This window comes from Myotis davidii, unplaced genomic scaffold (genome assembly GCF_000327345.1).
Source record: "Myotis davidii unplaced genomic scaffold, ASM32734v1 scaffold705, whole genome shotgun sequence".
NCBI lineage: Eukaryota > Metazoa > Chordata > Mammalia > Chiroptera > Vespertilionidae > Myotis > Myotis davidii.
Window position 1 is genome coordinate 1,578,369 of NW_006296405.1, and position 12,354 is coordinate 1,590,722.

Sequence of the window (12,354 nt, forward strand, 5' to 3'; positions counted from 1 at the left end):
GGAAGGAAGGCGGCCAGTGCCGAGTGCAGATGGACGTGGCATAGCGACCTCGCGGCCCTAGGTGCCATGCCCCGTTTCTGGGTAGATCCGGGCCCGGCCTTGCCCCTCCCCCTCGCATGGGCATATTGGCTGCTTGAAGGGGCCTTGGGGTGTGTGGGAACCTGAGATGTAGGAGTTATGGAGACTTTGCCCAGACCTTGGTGCAGGACCTCCTCTCACTCACTCGGAGCGTCACTGGGAAGGCAGAGAGGGCCTGCAGCCCTACTATGACAGCTGCTCGGGTGTTCCCCCAGGAGAGGCCCAGCCGGACCGTGGGGGTGTCTGTCTCCCTGTTCCCATCGTCCGGTCCTCTTTACACTGCGCCTCTGTCGGCCCACAGGTTAGCACTAGTGCCCCCTGGGAATGAGTATTGTGTGACTGCCACCCCCAAGGCCACCCCACATGGGATTTTGGAGGAGATCAAGACCTTTTTCTCTCTGCCTCTGGCTTTAGTTTGCTTTTCTGTGGGCCCTGGGCCAGTTGTCCTGCGGGCTGCAGGCCTGGCACTAGCTCTCCTTCTGGCTGCAGGACTGTGTCCATGCCAGGAAGGAGCATCAGAAGCTTGGGGCTGAGGCGGAGTGGGGTTGCTGGCCAGCCAAGAGCACCCCTGCCCAGTCTCCTGCCAGTCCCTGCCCTTGCCTGTAAGCGCTTCTGCTGGGCAGGCAGTTTCCTTAGACACCAGGTGTCTCCTGCCTGCCCATAGCTGGGATGTGGGCCAGGTGAGGGGTGCATAGATACCTAGGACATGTCAAGGGGCCCCGACTCTTACATTTCTTCTCCAGCCTGAACGTGAGCCACAGAGCCTCTTTGCTATTCAGCAAGAAGGGCTGCCATGGGTCAGAGGCAGTTAAGATTCTCTTCCTTCGGCAGTCTTTTTCATTTTTTTATTAATTTTTAAAATTTTTATTGATTTCAGAGAGGAAGGGAAAGGGAGAGCGATAGAAACATCGATGATGAGAGAAACTCATTGAAGGGCTGCCTCCTGCACGCCCCCTACTGGGGATAGAGCCCGCAACCCAGGCATGTGCCCTTGACAGGAATTGAACCCAGGACCCTTCAGACCTCAGACCGACGCTCTATCCACTGAGCCAAACCGGCTAGGGCTCTTTGGCAGTCTTTGATGAGGGGGGAGAGAGTAACCCTTTGATATATTTTTCACTAGAGTCTGCCAAGGGAACTCCCGAGGGATATTGCTCTGAGTTGCTCTTGGCCTTGGGAGGTTAAAGACCCCACCCCTCCCATTCACCCTGTTGCTTTTCCTTCCTGTGCTCAGGTGCCAGCTGCTTTTCTTAGTCAAGTTGGGAGTGTTCCTGAAGTGTGGGGGGGACTGAGCCATCGGGGCCCCTGGGCTGTGGACGGTGCTTTGCCATACTTGTGCAGGCCTGTACCCCCTTCGGGGGTTTGCTGTGACCACGGCCCAGTCTAGTGTTTTACAGCTGCCATGCTTTGGCTGGGGCCCCAGGGTTCTGGTCCTAACCGGAAGGCCCCTCCCTCCCCTTTCCCATCTCAGGCCATGCCTGTTGGTTGCTTCAGTCCAACTGGGCAGGCAGCAATGCCTACTTTGTCAGAACATGCCCTGCTCCTGCTCAGCCCCCTGGGGTCCCTTGAGCTCTTATGAAACCTGTGTGACTGAGCGGCCCTGACACTTGGCTGTGTGCAGCTTGTCCTGTGCTGTGTGGTGTTCATATGCTGCACTTATAAATTGTTCTCAGGCCCAGCCGGCTTGGCTCAGTGGTTAAGCGTCGACCTATGAACCAGGAGGTCACGGTTCAATTCCCGGACAGGGCACATGCAGACTTGATCCCCAGTGTGGGGCATACAGGAGGCAGCCGATCAGTGATTCTCTCTCATCGTTGATATTTCTATCTCTCTCTCCCTCTCCCTTCCTCTCTGAAATAAATAAAAAATATATTTAAAATTAATAAATAAGTTGTTCTCGGGTTCATTCCCTCTCATCTCCCTTTATTAAGATAGAGACGCTTTCGAGGGCAGGCCATGTATCTGCCTTGTGTGGCATTATGGGAACTTTTATGTTCCTTGGTGAACTCTGAGCCCTGGAGGCAACAGACATTTTGAGCAACTGCCTTGGTGGCACCCCAGGTCCTTAGACCTTCCACTGCCCTTGTTTGTAGCTCTCTAAGCTGAAATCAGCAAGATCCTAGTGGGGGGGCACAAGACGGGTTCAGCCCTGAAGGGACAGCAGGGACCAGAGGGCTCCAGGCTCTGCCCCTCTCCCTACCCCATGCTGCTTCCCCTGGCATGGCAGGCCCTGCCCCTTTTAAGTACCCCTTCTCATCCAGTAACACTCACTTTTCTCTCTTCATAGCGACTTCCTGATTCTCCCAGGATTCATAGACTTCATAGCTGATGAGGTGGTGAGTACCTCTTCTGCTAACCCCGGGGAGAGAGGCTGTGCATAAGGTGGAAGAGGCTGATTTCTTGCTCAGGGGCAGGAAGAGAAGAGACTTTTCTTGGGAATGTGGTGGATATAGCCTTTATTGCTGCCAGAGAAGCTGACACAGTGCAATGGGCTGTGCTTAATGTGGCAGAGGCAGCTGCAGGGATTCGCGGTATCCTGAGTGGTGGGCCTGGCCCAGGGCCAGAGGGCTCTCTGTCACTGACAGAGCCTGCCACGAGGTTCACAGGGAAGCGGGTGGGCGTGCATGCGGCTGTCTTCTTTTTTTTTGTGGCTGTCTTTTTACTGTAAACTGGAAGGATCGGGTTTTTGTCTGAAATGCTGAGCAGGGACATGATAGAAGCCAATAAAATTATGCAGACTTTGAATGACATGGACAGACTTGTTCACAGATCCAGATATACAAGATTTGGCAAGAGGGTTTAAAGAAGTTAGATTTTTGACAAATACAAAAAACACAGTACCTTGCTTGCCTGAAGGGCTCAGCTATAAGCCAAGTGAATGAGCAATATCTTTTACCTAATTAACATATGATGAACTCACAGAATCTAGGGGTGTAGTGCTGATAGAAGTAAGTTATTTCACAGAAAAGTTAGATTATTTGCTTGGCCAGCGTGCCTCAGTGGTTGAGCGTCGACCTATGAACCAAGTGGTCATGGTTCCATTCCCAGTCAGGGCATGTGCCCAGGTTGCGGGCTCAATCCCCAGTGTGGGGCGTGCCGGAGGCAGCCTGTCAATGATTCTCTCTCATCATTGATATTTCTATCTCTCCTTTCCACTCTGATATCAATTTAAAAATATTTTTTAAAAGTTAGATTATTATTATTTTTTTAAATATAGTTTATTGATTTTTTACAGAGAGGAAGGAAGAGGGACAGAGAGTCAGAAACATCGCTGAGAGAGAAACATCGATCAGCTGCTTCCCGCACACCTCCCACTGCGGATGTGCCCACAACCAAGTTACATGCCCCTGACCGGAATCAAACCTGGGACCCCTCGGTCCGCAGGCTGACGCTCTATCCACTGAGCCAAACCAGCTAGGGCAAAAGTTAGATTATTTTAAGGTGAATTCGTACATACTAAGAACATTCCTCTTGTCGCTGTTATCAGTGATATTTACTGAGGTCTGATTCTCATGAAAGGCCAGAGGGCCTAAGTGTGCCTGGCTCGCTTGCCCCGGGGGAAGTGTTGGCCCCGCCCGTGTAGCCAGTGCTGACCCAGACAGATTTTTAGGGGAAATTGGAGCTATTCTGGATATTTAGTTAGATTATTTTTAAAAATATATATTTTTATTAAGTTCAGAGAAGAAGGGAGAGGGAGAGAGAGTTAGAAACATTAATGGTGAGAGAGAGAATCATCGATTGGCTGCCTCCTGCACGCCCCCCACCGTGTAGCCAGTGCTGACCCAGACAGATTTTTAGGGGAAATTGGAGCTATTCTGGATATTTGCCTTACGACAGCAGTAAGGAAGCCTTCATGGCTCAGCTGTTCAGTTGAACCAAGTTTACCCAGCACCTGGCTTTGTGCCAGACCCTGGGTAGGATTCTAGGAAGAGGGGGACAGAACATATCCCTCCCGGCCATCGAGGGTCTCTGTCCTGTGGCCTCTGTCGGGAAGGCTGTGGCTCTTCGGTGGTGTGATGGGAGAGGAGAAGGAGGAGTTCTCTAGTGTATGGGTCCAGGGCTCTTAACCAGGGTCTATGAATGGACTTCGGGGCCTGTGACTCTCCAGAAACTATATACCAAAGTCTGTGTCTGAACGTTCGGGGTCTAGGATCCATAGCTGTTGGCCCACACCTCATGATCTGGCCCTGCCTGCCGTTCATAGGCAGATACCTCCCAGATCTATACTTGCAGGCCTGACCCTCCCTTGAGCTGCAGTCCCTCAGTCATCTACTTTCCTGGATGCCTAAAGACACCTTCCCATGCCTTCCCGCTCCCCATCTCCAGCATCCCCTGCCTGGACCTGTCAGCGGTCTCCTTGCCGGTCCCCTTGCCGCAGGATTTGTCACCTAGAATCCATTCTCCACATTGGAGGCCGAGTGACCTCTTTACCATAAGTCAAATGGTGCCCCTCTTCTGCTTGTGGCCCCGGCAGTGGCTTTTCATCTCCGAATCCAGGCTGTCCCTGGCTTTCAAGGCCACACTTCCGTGCCCCCGCCAGCCACCTGCCTCTCTCACTTCCCTCTATTCCACTTGCCTTTTTCTTTCTTAAAAGCATCTCAGGAAGACTGGGAATCAGAGGCTGGAACCACAGTCCCTCAGACTTGGACTGGCTGCTACTTGTCGTCTCCTGAGAAAGGGGCTTTCCTGACCACCACACCCCACTTCCCGCGGTCACTTTTCCTCTTGCTTTTCTTTGGAGCCTTCATCCTGGCTGAAAGGATTTTGAGCATGTGTTGCCTGCTTGTCTTCTACTTCCCAGGGGAGTTTAAACCATGGGAGCGGTAGCAGGGGCCTCATCTGCCTTGTTCACTGCTGTATCCCCCGGCCCTCCCGGTGCCGGGTACACGCAGGAGCTCTGTGAATGTTTGCTGAGTGAGTGATCACACTCTTCACCTGCACTGTGCCTTCATCCTCAGGACCTGACTTCAGCTCTGACTCGGAAGATCACGCTGAAGACGCCCCTGACCTCCTCCCCCATGGACACTGTGACCGAGGCTGACATGGCCATCGCTATGGCTGTGAGTTGGGCACCTGGGTTGGGAGTCCAGGGTTGAGGGGACGGAAGAGGGTGGGCTGGCATCAGGAGGAATTGGAGTCAGGGGTGGGGTTTTCAGAGTGAGGAGGGACGGGCCCCTGCCTCTGACCGTGCTTCCCTCCCACCCCAGCTGATGGGCGGTATTGGTTTCATTCACCACAACTGCACTCCAGAGTTCCAGGCCAATGAGGTGCGGAAGGTGAAGGCAAGTACCAGGCCTACCCCCGGGAAGAAAATGCCACCCGGCGGCCCCCAACTCCCTGGCCAGCCCCGCAGGCTGGTGCATTCCCTAGTCGATTGCTGTGGGGTCTTGTCTGCCCTTCTCCACAGTGCGGGGCACAGGGCCCAGCCCTCATTTCCCACTGGCCCCTCACCCCACTCAGGGCCCTGGCCAGGGCACCTTCTCCCCCCTTGACCGGGCTGGACACCACCTCAGGCTTTCTTCCAGCCTTTCCTTTCCCCTGTCTCTGCCCACAGAAATTTGAGCAGGGCTTTATCACGGACCCTGTGGTGCTGAACCCCTCGCACACCGTGGGCGATGTGCTGGAGGCCAAGATTCGGCATGGCTTCTCTGGCATCCCCATCACGGAGACCGGCACCATGGGCAGCAAACTGGTGGGCATTGTCACCTCCCGAGACATCGACTTTCTCGCAGAGAAGGACCACACCGTCTTCCTCAGCGAGGTACCTGTAGGGCAGCGAACGTGTGGCCGGGGCAGAGAGAGGACCCCAAGGTGTCTGTGATAGGGACCAGAGGGAGGTCTGGCTCCCTTCTCTCTCACCTGCCAACCTGCAGGCAAATGTTCCTGACCCCACAGGTGATGACACCGCGGAATGAGCTGGTGGTGGCTCCTGCAGGTGTGACCCTGAAAGAGGCAAATGAGATCCTGCAGCGCAGCAAGAAAGGTACCAGGGAGCAGGCAGAAAGCTCAAGACCCGCCCCCAGCTGGGCTTCCTGTACCCCGGCTCCCCCTGCTCCTTCACAGCCATGCAGGTTGTCCCAGTGAGCAGATGGGGCCTTGGGGAAGGCTTGAATGACCCCAGGCTGGAGCATGATTCCTGAGGTCCTTTTCTTGGCGTAGGAAAGCCTGCCCCTTGTTCAGCATCTTCACGGTATTGGTTTCCCCAAAAAAGTAGCCCTGGGAAATGTTCATCATGAAAAAAGGGCTCTGTGGGCTTATAAGTCGGAAAAATGCTCTTTCCTATATTCCCTATCAATGCATAACAAATGGTACACTAGCTTATTAAAGGCTCCGAGAAGCCCTGAAACTAAATCTATTTGACATGGGATTGTTGACATAATATTCATTAGGTCCCTGGGAGACACTGGGACGTGCTTTCCTGGCCCACACTGGATTGTTCTCTGGGGGTGGTATTGTACAGGGCACATGTTTCTCCTGCAGGACAGCCTCACGTATGTGCCCTGGTTAGGAGTTTTTGACCACTGTGGCCTGTGGCCCAGCAGGTGAGAGGCTGCCAGAGCTCAGGGGCTGCCCACCCCAGCCTGGCCAGGCCCCAGGGCAGGAAGTGCTCCAGGAGCCCACTTGGCTTCAAGGTTCCTTTGCTTCCTGTTCCTCCGGAGGAGGTCCAGGTCCCTAGGAGGGCTTCCTGGGTGGTGCTGTCACCTAGCGGCCGGTTTGGGTATTTCAGTGGACTCTGACATGGTCCACCCCACTCCCAAGAGGACTCCGGAGGCCGCTCCTTCATCTCACCGCTGCATTCCTCCTCAGGGAAGCTGCCCATTGTCAATGATCGCGACGAGCTGGTGGCCATCATTGCCCGCACCGACCTGAAGAAGAACCGGGACTACCCTCTAGCCTCCAAGGATTCCCACAAGCAACTGCTGTGCGGGGCAGCTGTGGGCACCCGCGAGGACGACAAATACCGCTTGGACCTGCTCACCCAGGCGGGCGCCGATGTCATAGTGCTGGTACGGGCACCCCCCTGGGAGCAGCGGGGTTCCGTACAGTAGAGGCTTAGGGAGATCCAGGTTCGCCTCTGGTTGAGCCTGGAGCCACAATGAGGAGGGTCAGTGGTACTGACGGCTTAGACCAACTGTGGGCCCCTCTGAGGGCCTCTGGGCGACTCACACGTTGACCTGATGGTTATAGCTCGCATTCATGGGGAACCTCCCACTTGTCAGGCCCTGCTCTAAGACCTCTGTGTCTCATTCAGCCTTCCCAACAGGCCCCCAGGTACAGTTTCCACACCCCTTGTCAGATGAAGGGAGGGAGGCGGAGGAGGTTAAGTTCTTCACTTGGTGAGTGAGTTGTAGGAACAGGACAGGCCCCAGGCGGCCTTGCTGTGAGGACCAGTCCATCAGTGGGTGTGAAACTATACATGAATGGTCTTAGCTTTTGGAGGAAAGCAGGCTCTTTTGAGAATCAGCTGTCAAGTATCTTCCCAGAAAAAAACTAAAAAAAAAAAAAAAAATTCTCAGCATTTTTGTACAATTTTAGGAGTTTGTCCATTCAGAGCCCCCTCTCCCAGGGAGGATCCTCAGCCATCATAGCCTAAGCTGCCCTCTTCCCCTCCTCTCAGGACTCATCCCAAGGGAACTCTGAGTATCAGATCGCCATGGTGCACTATATCAAGAAGAAGTACCCCCACCTCCAGCTGATTGGGGGGAATGGTGAGTGTAGAACCCCCCGTCACCCCTGGCCCTTGCCCCCTCACCATGTAATTTCCTGTCCTTCCGCATCCCAAGGTGATGGCATATCTACATGGGAGCCTGGGGGCTGAATGAATGGGCTTTGGTCACTGTAGGTGGGCATGGGGCTGGACTGGGGTCCCAGGGCAGGGCGGGGGCATCCCATCCTCATACTATTCCTCTTCCCCTGCCACTCCCCACCTTCCCCCAGTGGTGACAGCAGCTCAGGCCAAGAATCTGATTGATGCTGGTGTGGACGGGCTACGTGTGGGCATGGGCTGTGGCTCCATCTGCATCACCCAAGAAGGTGGGTATCAGTAGGAGAAGAGTGACTGCCACTGAGAACACCCCACTGGCCCCCCATAGGCCCTGGGGCCTCAATCTTGTCCCCTGGATACATGCCGAGTGGCTTGCTCTGCCAGGCTCCTTCCTGGGATGGTGGGTTCGGGGGTGACCCAGGCTCAGACTCTGCCTGTCTGGCTCAATGACTTGGGGGGAGGCAGGTGTAAGATGAGGTTACTGAGAGCTTTAGGTGTGTGCCAGCCTGCTTCTCAGATTCTGGTCAAGGAGACCCAAGCTAGAGGCCCAAGGCTGTTGTGACCACTTCTCTGGCTGGTGCGTACGGGAGGCTTGCGCACAGTTTGGATTAGCTCCGTGACGAGGCCGATGCCTAAGTCAGGGAGACGGCATGTCCTTAAATGTCTAAGGATGTAAACTTTATCACCATGTGCTGCTAGCGAGGGAGGGGTTCCACTCAGTCACAAAGCCCTTTTGCAGGGTAGATACCCAAACACGAAGAGGAGGGGAGTGGGACCCTGACCATGTGTCCCCCTGTGGTTGAGGGGTGTTCCCTGGAGGCTGACAGGTGGGTCCTTGCTTGGCCTGAGGGGATGGACTGGCCCCTCTAGGGAGGTCATTTACCCAGAACACTGAGTGATCAATTTGGGGTTTTCTGCTCAAAACGTCTCCCTTTCTGGTCTTCAGAGCCTCTGCTTTTAAGTTTCTACCCTTCACTTTAGCTGACCACTGCGATGAAACGTGGGCCTTCCATTCAGTCACTCGACAAATACTGAGTACCTGTGTGTCAGGCATTGGTCTCAAACTTGGGATGCAATAGGGATAAAACAACAGACCCCCTGGAGAAGGCCTCTTCCCTGCCTTATCGGGCCTTGCATCCATCCCTACATACATGCAGGTTCCTTATTCCCATTTGGAACCTCACACTTAAGGACCTTGGACAGTTAACCTTAAACAAATGCAAGGCAATATCCCGAAGGAGGTCATGATTACCCTAGTAGCAGGCTTTGCAAACGAAGCCTCGAAGGGGAACTTGCATATGGAGAGAGGTGAGGCTGGGGGCCACCAGGCCTGAGTGCACCAGTGTAGGGGGTGCAGTATTCCCAAGGCCAGTACCGACCCCTCTCCTATCAGAATGCCCCATAGCGTTGTCGTGGATGGGGTGGTCTGGGTCTTTGGAGTGACAGCCACCCTAGTGTTATTTGCTGCCACCCATCTGTCCCTCAGAAGAAACATCGAGGCTGGCCTGTCCCTTTTCCTGAGTGGAGGTAGGGCACAGGGAGAAGCGGCCTGCCTCTGGCCCCTCTGTTGCTGTTGACATCTCTGTCTTGCGTCCCCTCCCACAGTGATGGCCTGTGGTCGGCCTCAGGGCACCGCCGTGTACAAGGTGGCTGAGTACGCCCGGCGCTTTGGGGTGCCAGTCATAGCTGACGGTGGCATCCAGACTGTGGGACAGGTGGTCAAGGCCCTGGCCCTGGGAGCATCCACAGGTGAGGGGGTCTGCTGGGGACTGGGCAGGCCTGTGAGGGGCTGGGAGCTGGGCTAGAGGCGCTGACCCTGCCCCTCCCCCCACCGCAGTGATGATGGGCTCCCTGCTGGCCGCCACCACGGAGGCCCCTGGCGAGTACTTCTTCTCCGATGGGGTGAGGCTCAAGAAGTACCGGGGCATGGGCTCCTTGGATGCCATGGAGAAGAGCAGCAGCAGCCAGAAACGATACTTCAGGTGCCCTGCCCCTGAGCCCTGGTCCCAGGCCGATCAGCCCGCAACCCTTCAAGGGTCCCCACATGCCTTTGAGTTCCTGAATAGCACCGAGTCTCCATATTATATTTCTGGGAACTGAGTCACAGGGCACAAGTCGCAGACCTCCTGACTCGGAATCCATGCTTGCTTATGCTTTAGCCCTTAGCTGTGTGGCTGCTTTGGGGGTTCTTCCGTTGGTGCCCTTGAGAGATGGGGTGAGGTGCCCTGAGCCATGGGCTGTCTGGCTCAGTCTCCCTGCCCTCCATACAGTGAGGGGGATAAGGTGAAGATCCCACAGGGCGTATCAGGTTCCATCCAGGACAAAGGCTCCATTCAGAAGTTCGTGCCCTACCTCATAGCAGGGATCCAGCATGGCTGCCAGGATATTGGTGCCCGGAGCCTCTCTGTCCTGCGGTGAGTGCTGTGACTGGGGGCAAGGGCGTGGCGGGTGGGTGGCACCTGGGAGGCTCTTGGCTCCCCCACCCCTGCTTCCTTCCTCTCCCTGCCTCTCCCTCCCCCCTCCCCTCTTCCCTTGGTGCCCTGACCTGCCCCAACAATCTCCCTGCAGGTCCATGATGTACTCGGGAGAGCTCAAGTTTGAGAAGCGGACCATGTCGGCTCAGATCGAGGGTGGTGTCCACGGCCTGCACTCGTAAGTCGGTGGCCTCCTTGCCCCAGCTGCTGGCTCTGGGTCGGGCAGGTGGGACCGTGGTTCAGAGGCTGAGCTGAGGTTTCAGGGGCCCCATGGACCATCTCCACCAGGGATGGTTATTGCTGCAGGATGTCCAACCCACCCTTGAGCCCTGTCCTTGAGCCCTTAGGCAGACAGGCCTCTCCCCTCCTCCTAGGCTCCCATCCCTTGCTTCCTTACAAGCTTGGTGGCTGGTGGCTGGTGGCAGGAGCTGGCAGTGTTGGGCTCTTGCTGGTGGCAGCCCCAGGCAGGCAGGTATAGGCTAGGGACGAGTCCTCTGTCGGGAGAAGCAGAGAGACAGCTGCCAGGGCCAGCGCTGGGGCGACCATGGGTGGGGGCAGTGCTGGTCAGCAGCAGTAGTAGCAGGCATGTGGCCCCGCCTGGTCGAGAGGGCCTGTCCCCCCAGGCATAGGCGGGCATCTAACCTCTGTCTCTTTCTGCCCCATCCTCCCGTAGCTATACCTTTCTGCCGTGTAAGTAACTGCGCTGCCCGGGCAAGCGTAGAGTAGAGGCAGGGGCACTTTGGGTGGGACCTGGGCTTGGGGTGGGAGGGGGACACTGCATTGGGGGCGGCCTGGGGGTGTAATCATGGGACATGGACCCTAGGACTAACACCGTGCAGAGGGCAGCCAGCAGTGGCCGCTCCTCCGGCAGAATCTGTAGTACAGTGCGATGTCCCTGACCACAGGCCCGAGGCTGCCCGCCTTGGACTGGACCCAGTGACCACAAGGGGCCTGGGCCACCTGATGTGAAGGGGTGGGATGGAGACGTGGGCAGCAGAGGTTCAGTGTGGTCAGGGCCAGGCCTTCCTGACGCTCCAGCTGAGGACAGTCTGCTCAGCTCTGACCGTGGCCTGAAGGAGCGTGGCTGTCTCTGGGCCTGGGAGGACAGAGGCACGGGGCCTGCTCTCCCCCCGCCCCCATGGCTGAGAGGCGGGAGCTTCTGCAGTTCACTGCCTCTCTTTCATCTGGGGGGCTGCCTGGCACCCCCGGGCCTAGGCAGGGGCGTCTGGGAAGGGAGCAGGGTCCACAGGCCCACTTTCAGTGCCCCTCCTGCCTTGTCCCCACAGTTACGAGAAGCGGCTGTACTGAGGACGGTGGTGGAAGCTGTGGTGGAGGCCGAGGTGGCAGAGAGGGCACGCCCCAGGGCCCCCCGTTAGGCACAGCCTCCCTCCAGAACTGAGTGGTCCACAGATTTGCACTATGGGGCCCAGTTCCTTTCAAGGGAGAGAGCAGGGGAGGCTCGGAGGGTCTGCGGGCCCTTGCTGGGCATCCCCTGCAGAGTCAGGATGCTCCTGGGGCCACGCCTGCCTCAGGTTTTCTCACTGCAGCCTGCTCTGGCCTGGCTCCCTCCCCTGGGGCAGGTGGCCCCTCCTGGCTTCTCCTATAGGGTTCCTTCCTCCCCACCCCTCACCCCAGAAATGGTGCTCTCCTGGCCCTGCCTCTGGCTCCTTCCTGGGCCACTGCCCTCTCAGCCATGGGGTACTTCTGGGCTCCTAACCTAGGCCAGAGGGAGGTCTCTGCCCCATTCCCCTGGCCCTAGGCCTCCTGCTCCTCAGTCCACTCTCTCTTCCCCTGCCCTGGGGAGGAGGCAGCCCATCATTTTTGACTCACCACCATCCCCAGGTGGACCAAGCCTGTCCTCTCCTCTCAGCTGCAGTTGAAGGCTTTAACTTTGCACACTTTGCGTCACAGTTATGTTGTATATTAAATAATCTGAATAAAGAGGTTACAATGTTTCTGCTGTCCTGTCTTTGTCCCTTGTCCACTGAGCAGTTGACCCCCATCCTGCTGGTGAGCTGAAGCCCAGAGTCCCATCAG

The 12,354-nt window shown here is 56.4% G+C and overlaps 1 protein-coding gene across 2 annotated transcripts; it reads left to right on the top strand.

Annotated features, from left to right (window-relative positions):
- The first annotated feature begins 150 nt into the window (after nt 1–150).
- IMPDH1 (IMP (inosine 5'-monophosphate) dehydrogenase 1) lies at nt 151–11,845 on the top strand. 2 transcript variants are annotated; one of them, XM_015568905.1, is made up of 15 exons: nt 151–379; nt 2,366–2,414; nt 5,037–5,138; nt 5,286–5,360; nt 5,633–5,839; nt 5,974–6,061; nt 6,886–7,085; nt 7,697–7,787; nt 8,017–8,112; nt 9,449–9,592; nt 9,681–9,825; nt 10,114–10,257; nt 10,412–10,495; nt 10,991–11,007; nt 11,604–11,834. In XM_015568905.1, the coding sequence occupies exons 1-15, from the start codon at nt 267–269 to the stop codon at nt 11,714–11,716; spliced, it is 1,668 nt and encodes a 555-aa protein (XP_015424391.1). In that variant the 5' UTR covers nt 151–266; the 3' UTR covers nt 11,717–11,834. The 2 variants fall into 2 exon arrangements, with proteins under 2 accessions (XP_015424391.1, XP_015424392.1); XM_015568906.1 differs by lacking the exon at nt 10,991–11,007 and having other exon boundaries at nt 153–379; nt 11,604–11,845.
- The last annotated feature ends 509 nt before the right edge of the window (nt 11,846–12,354 follow it).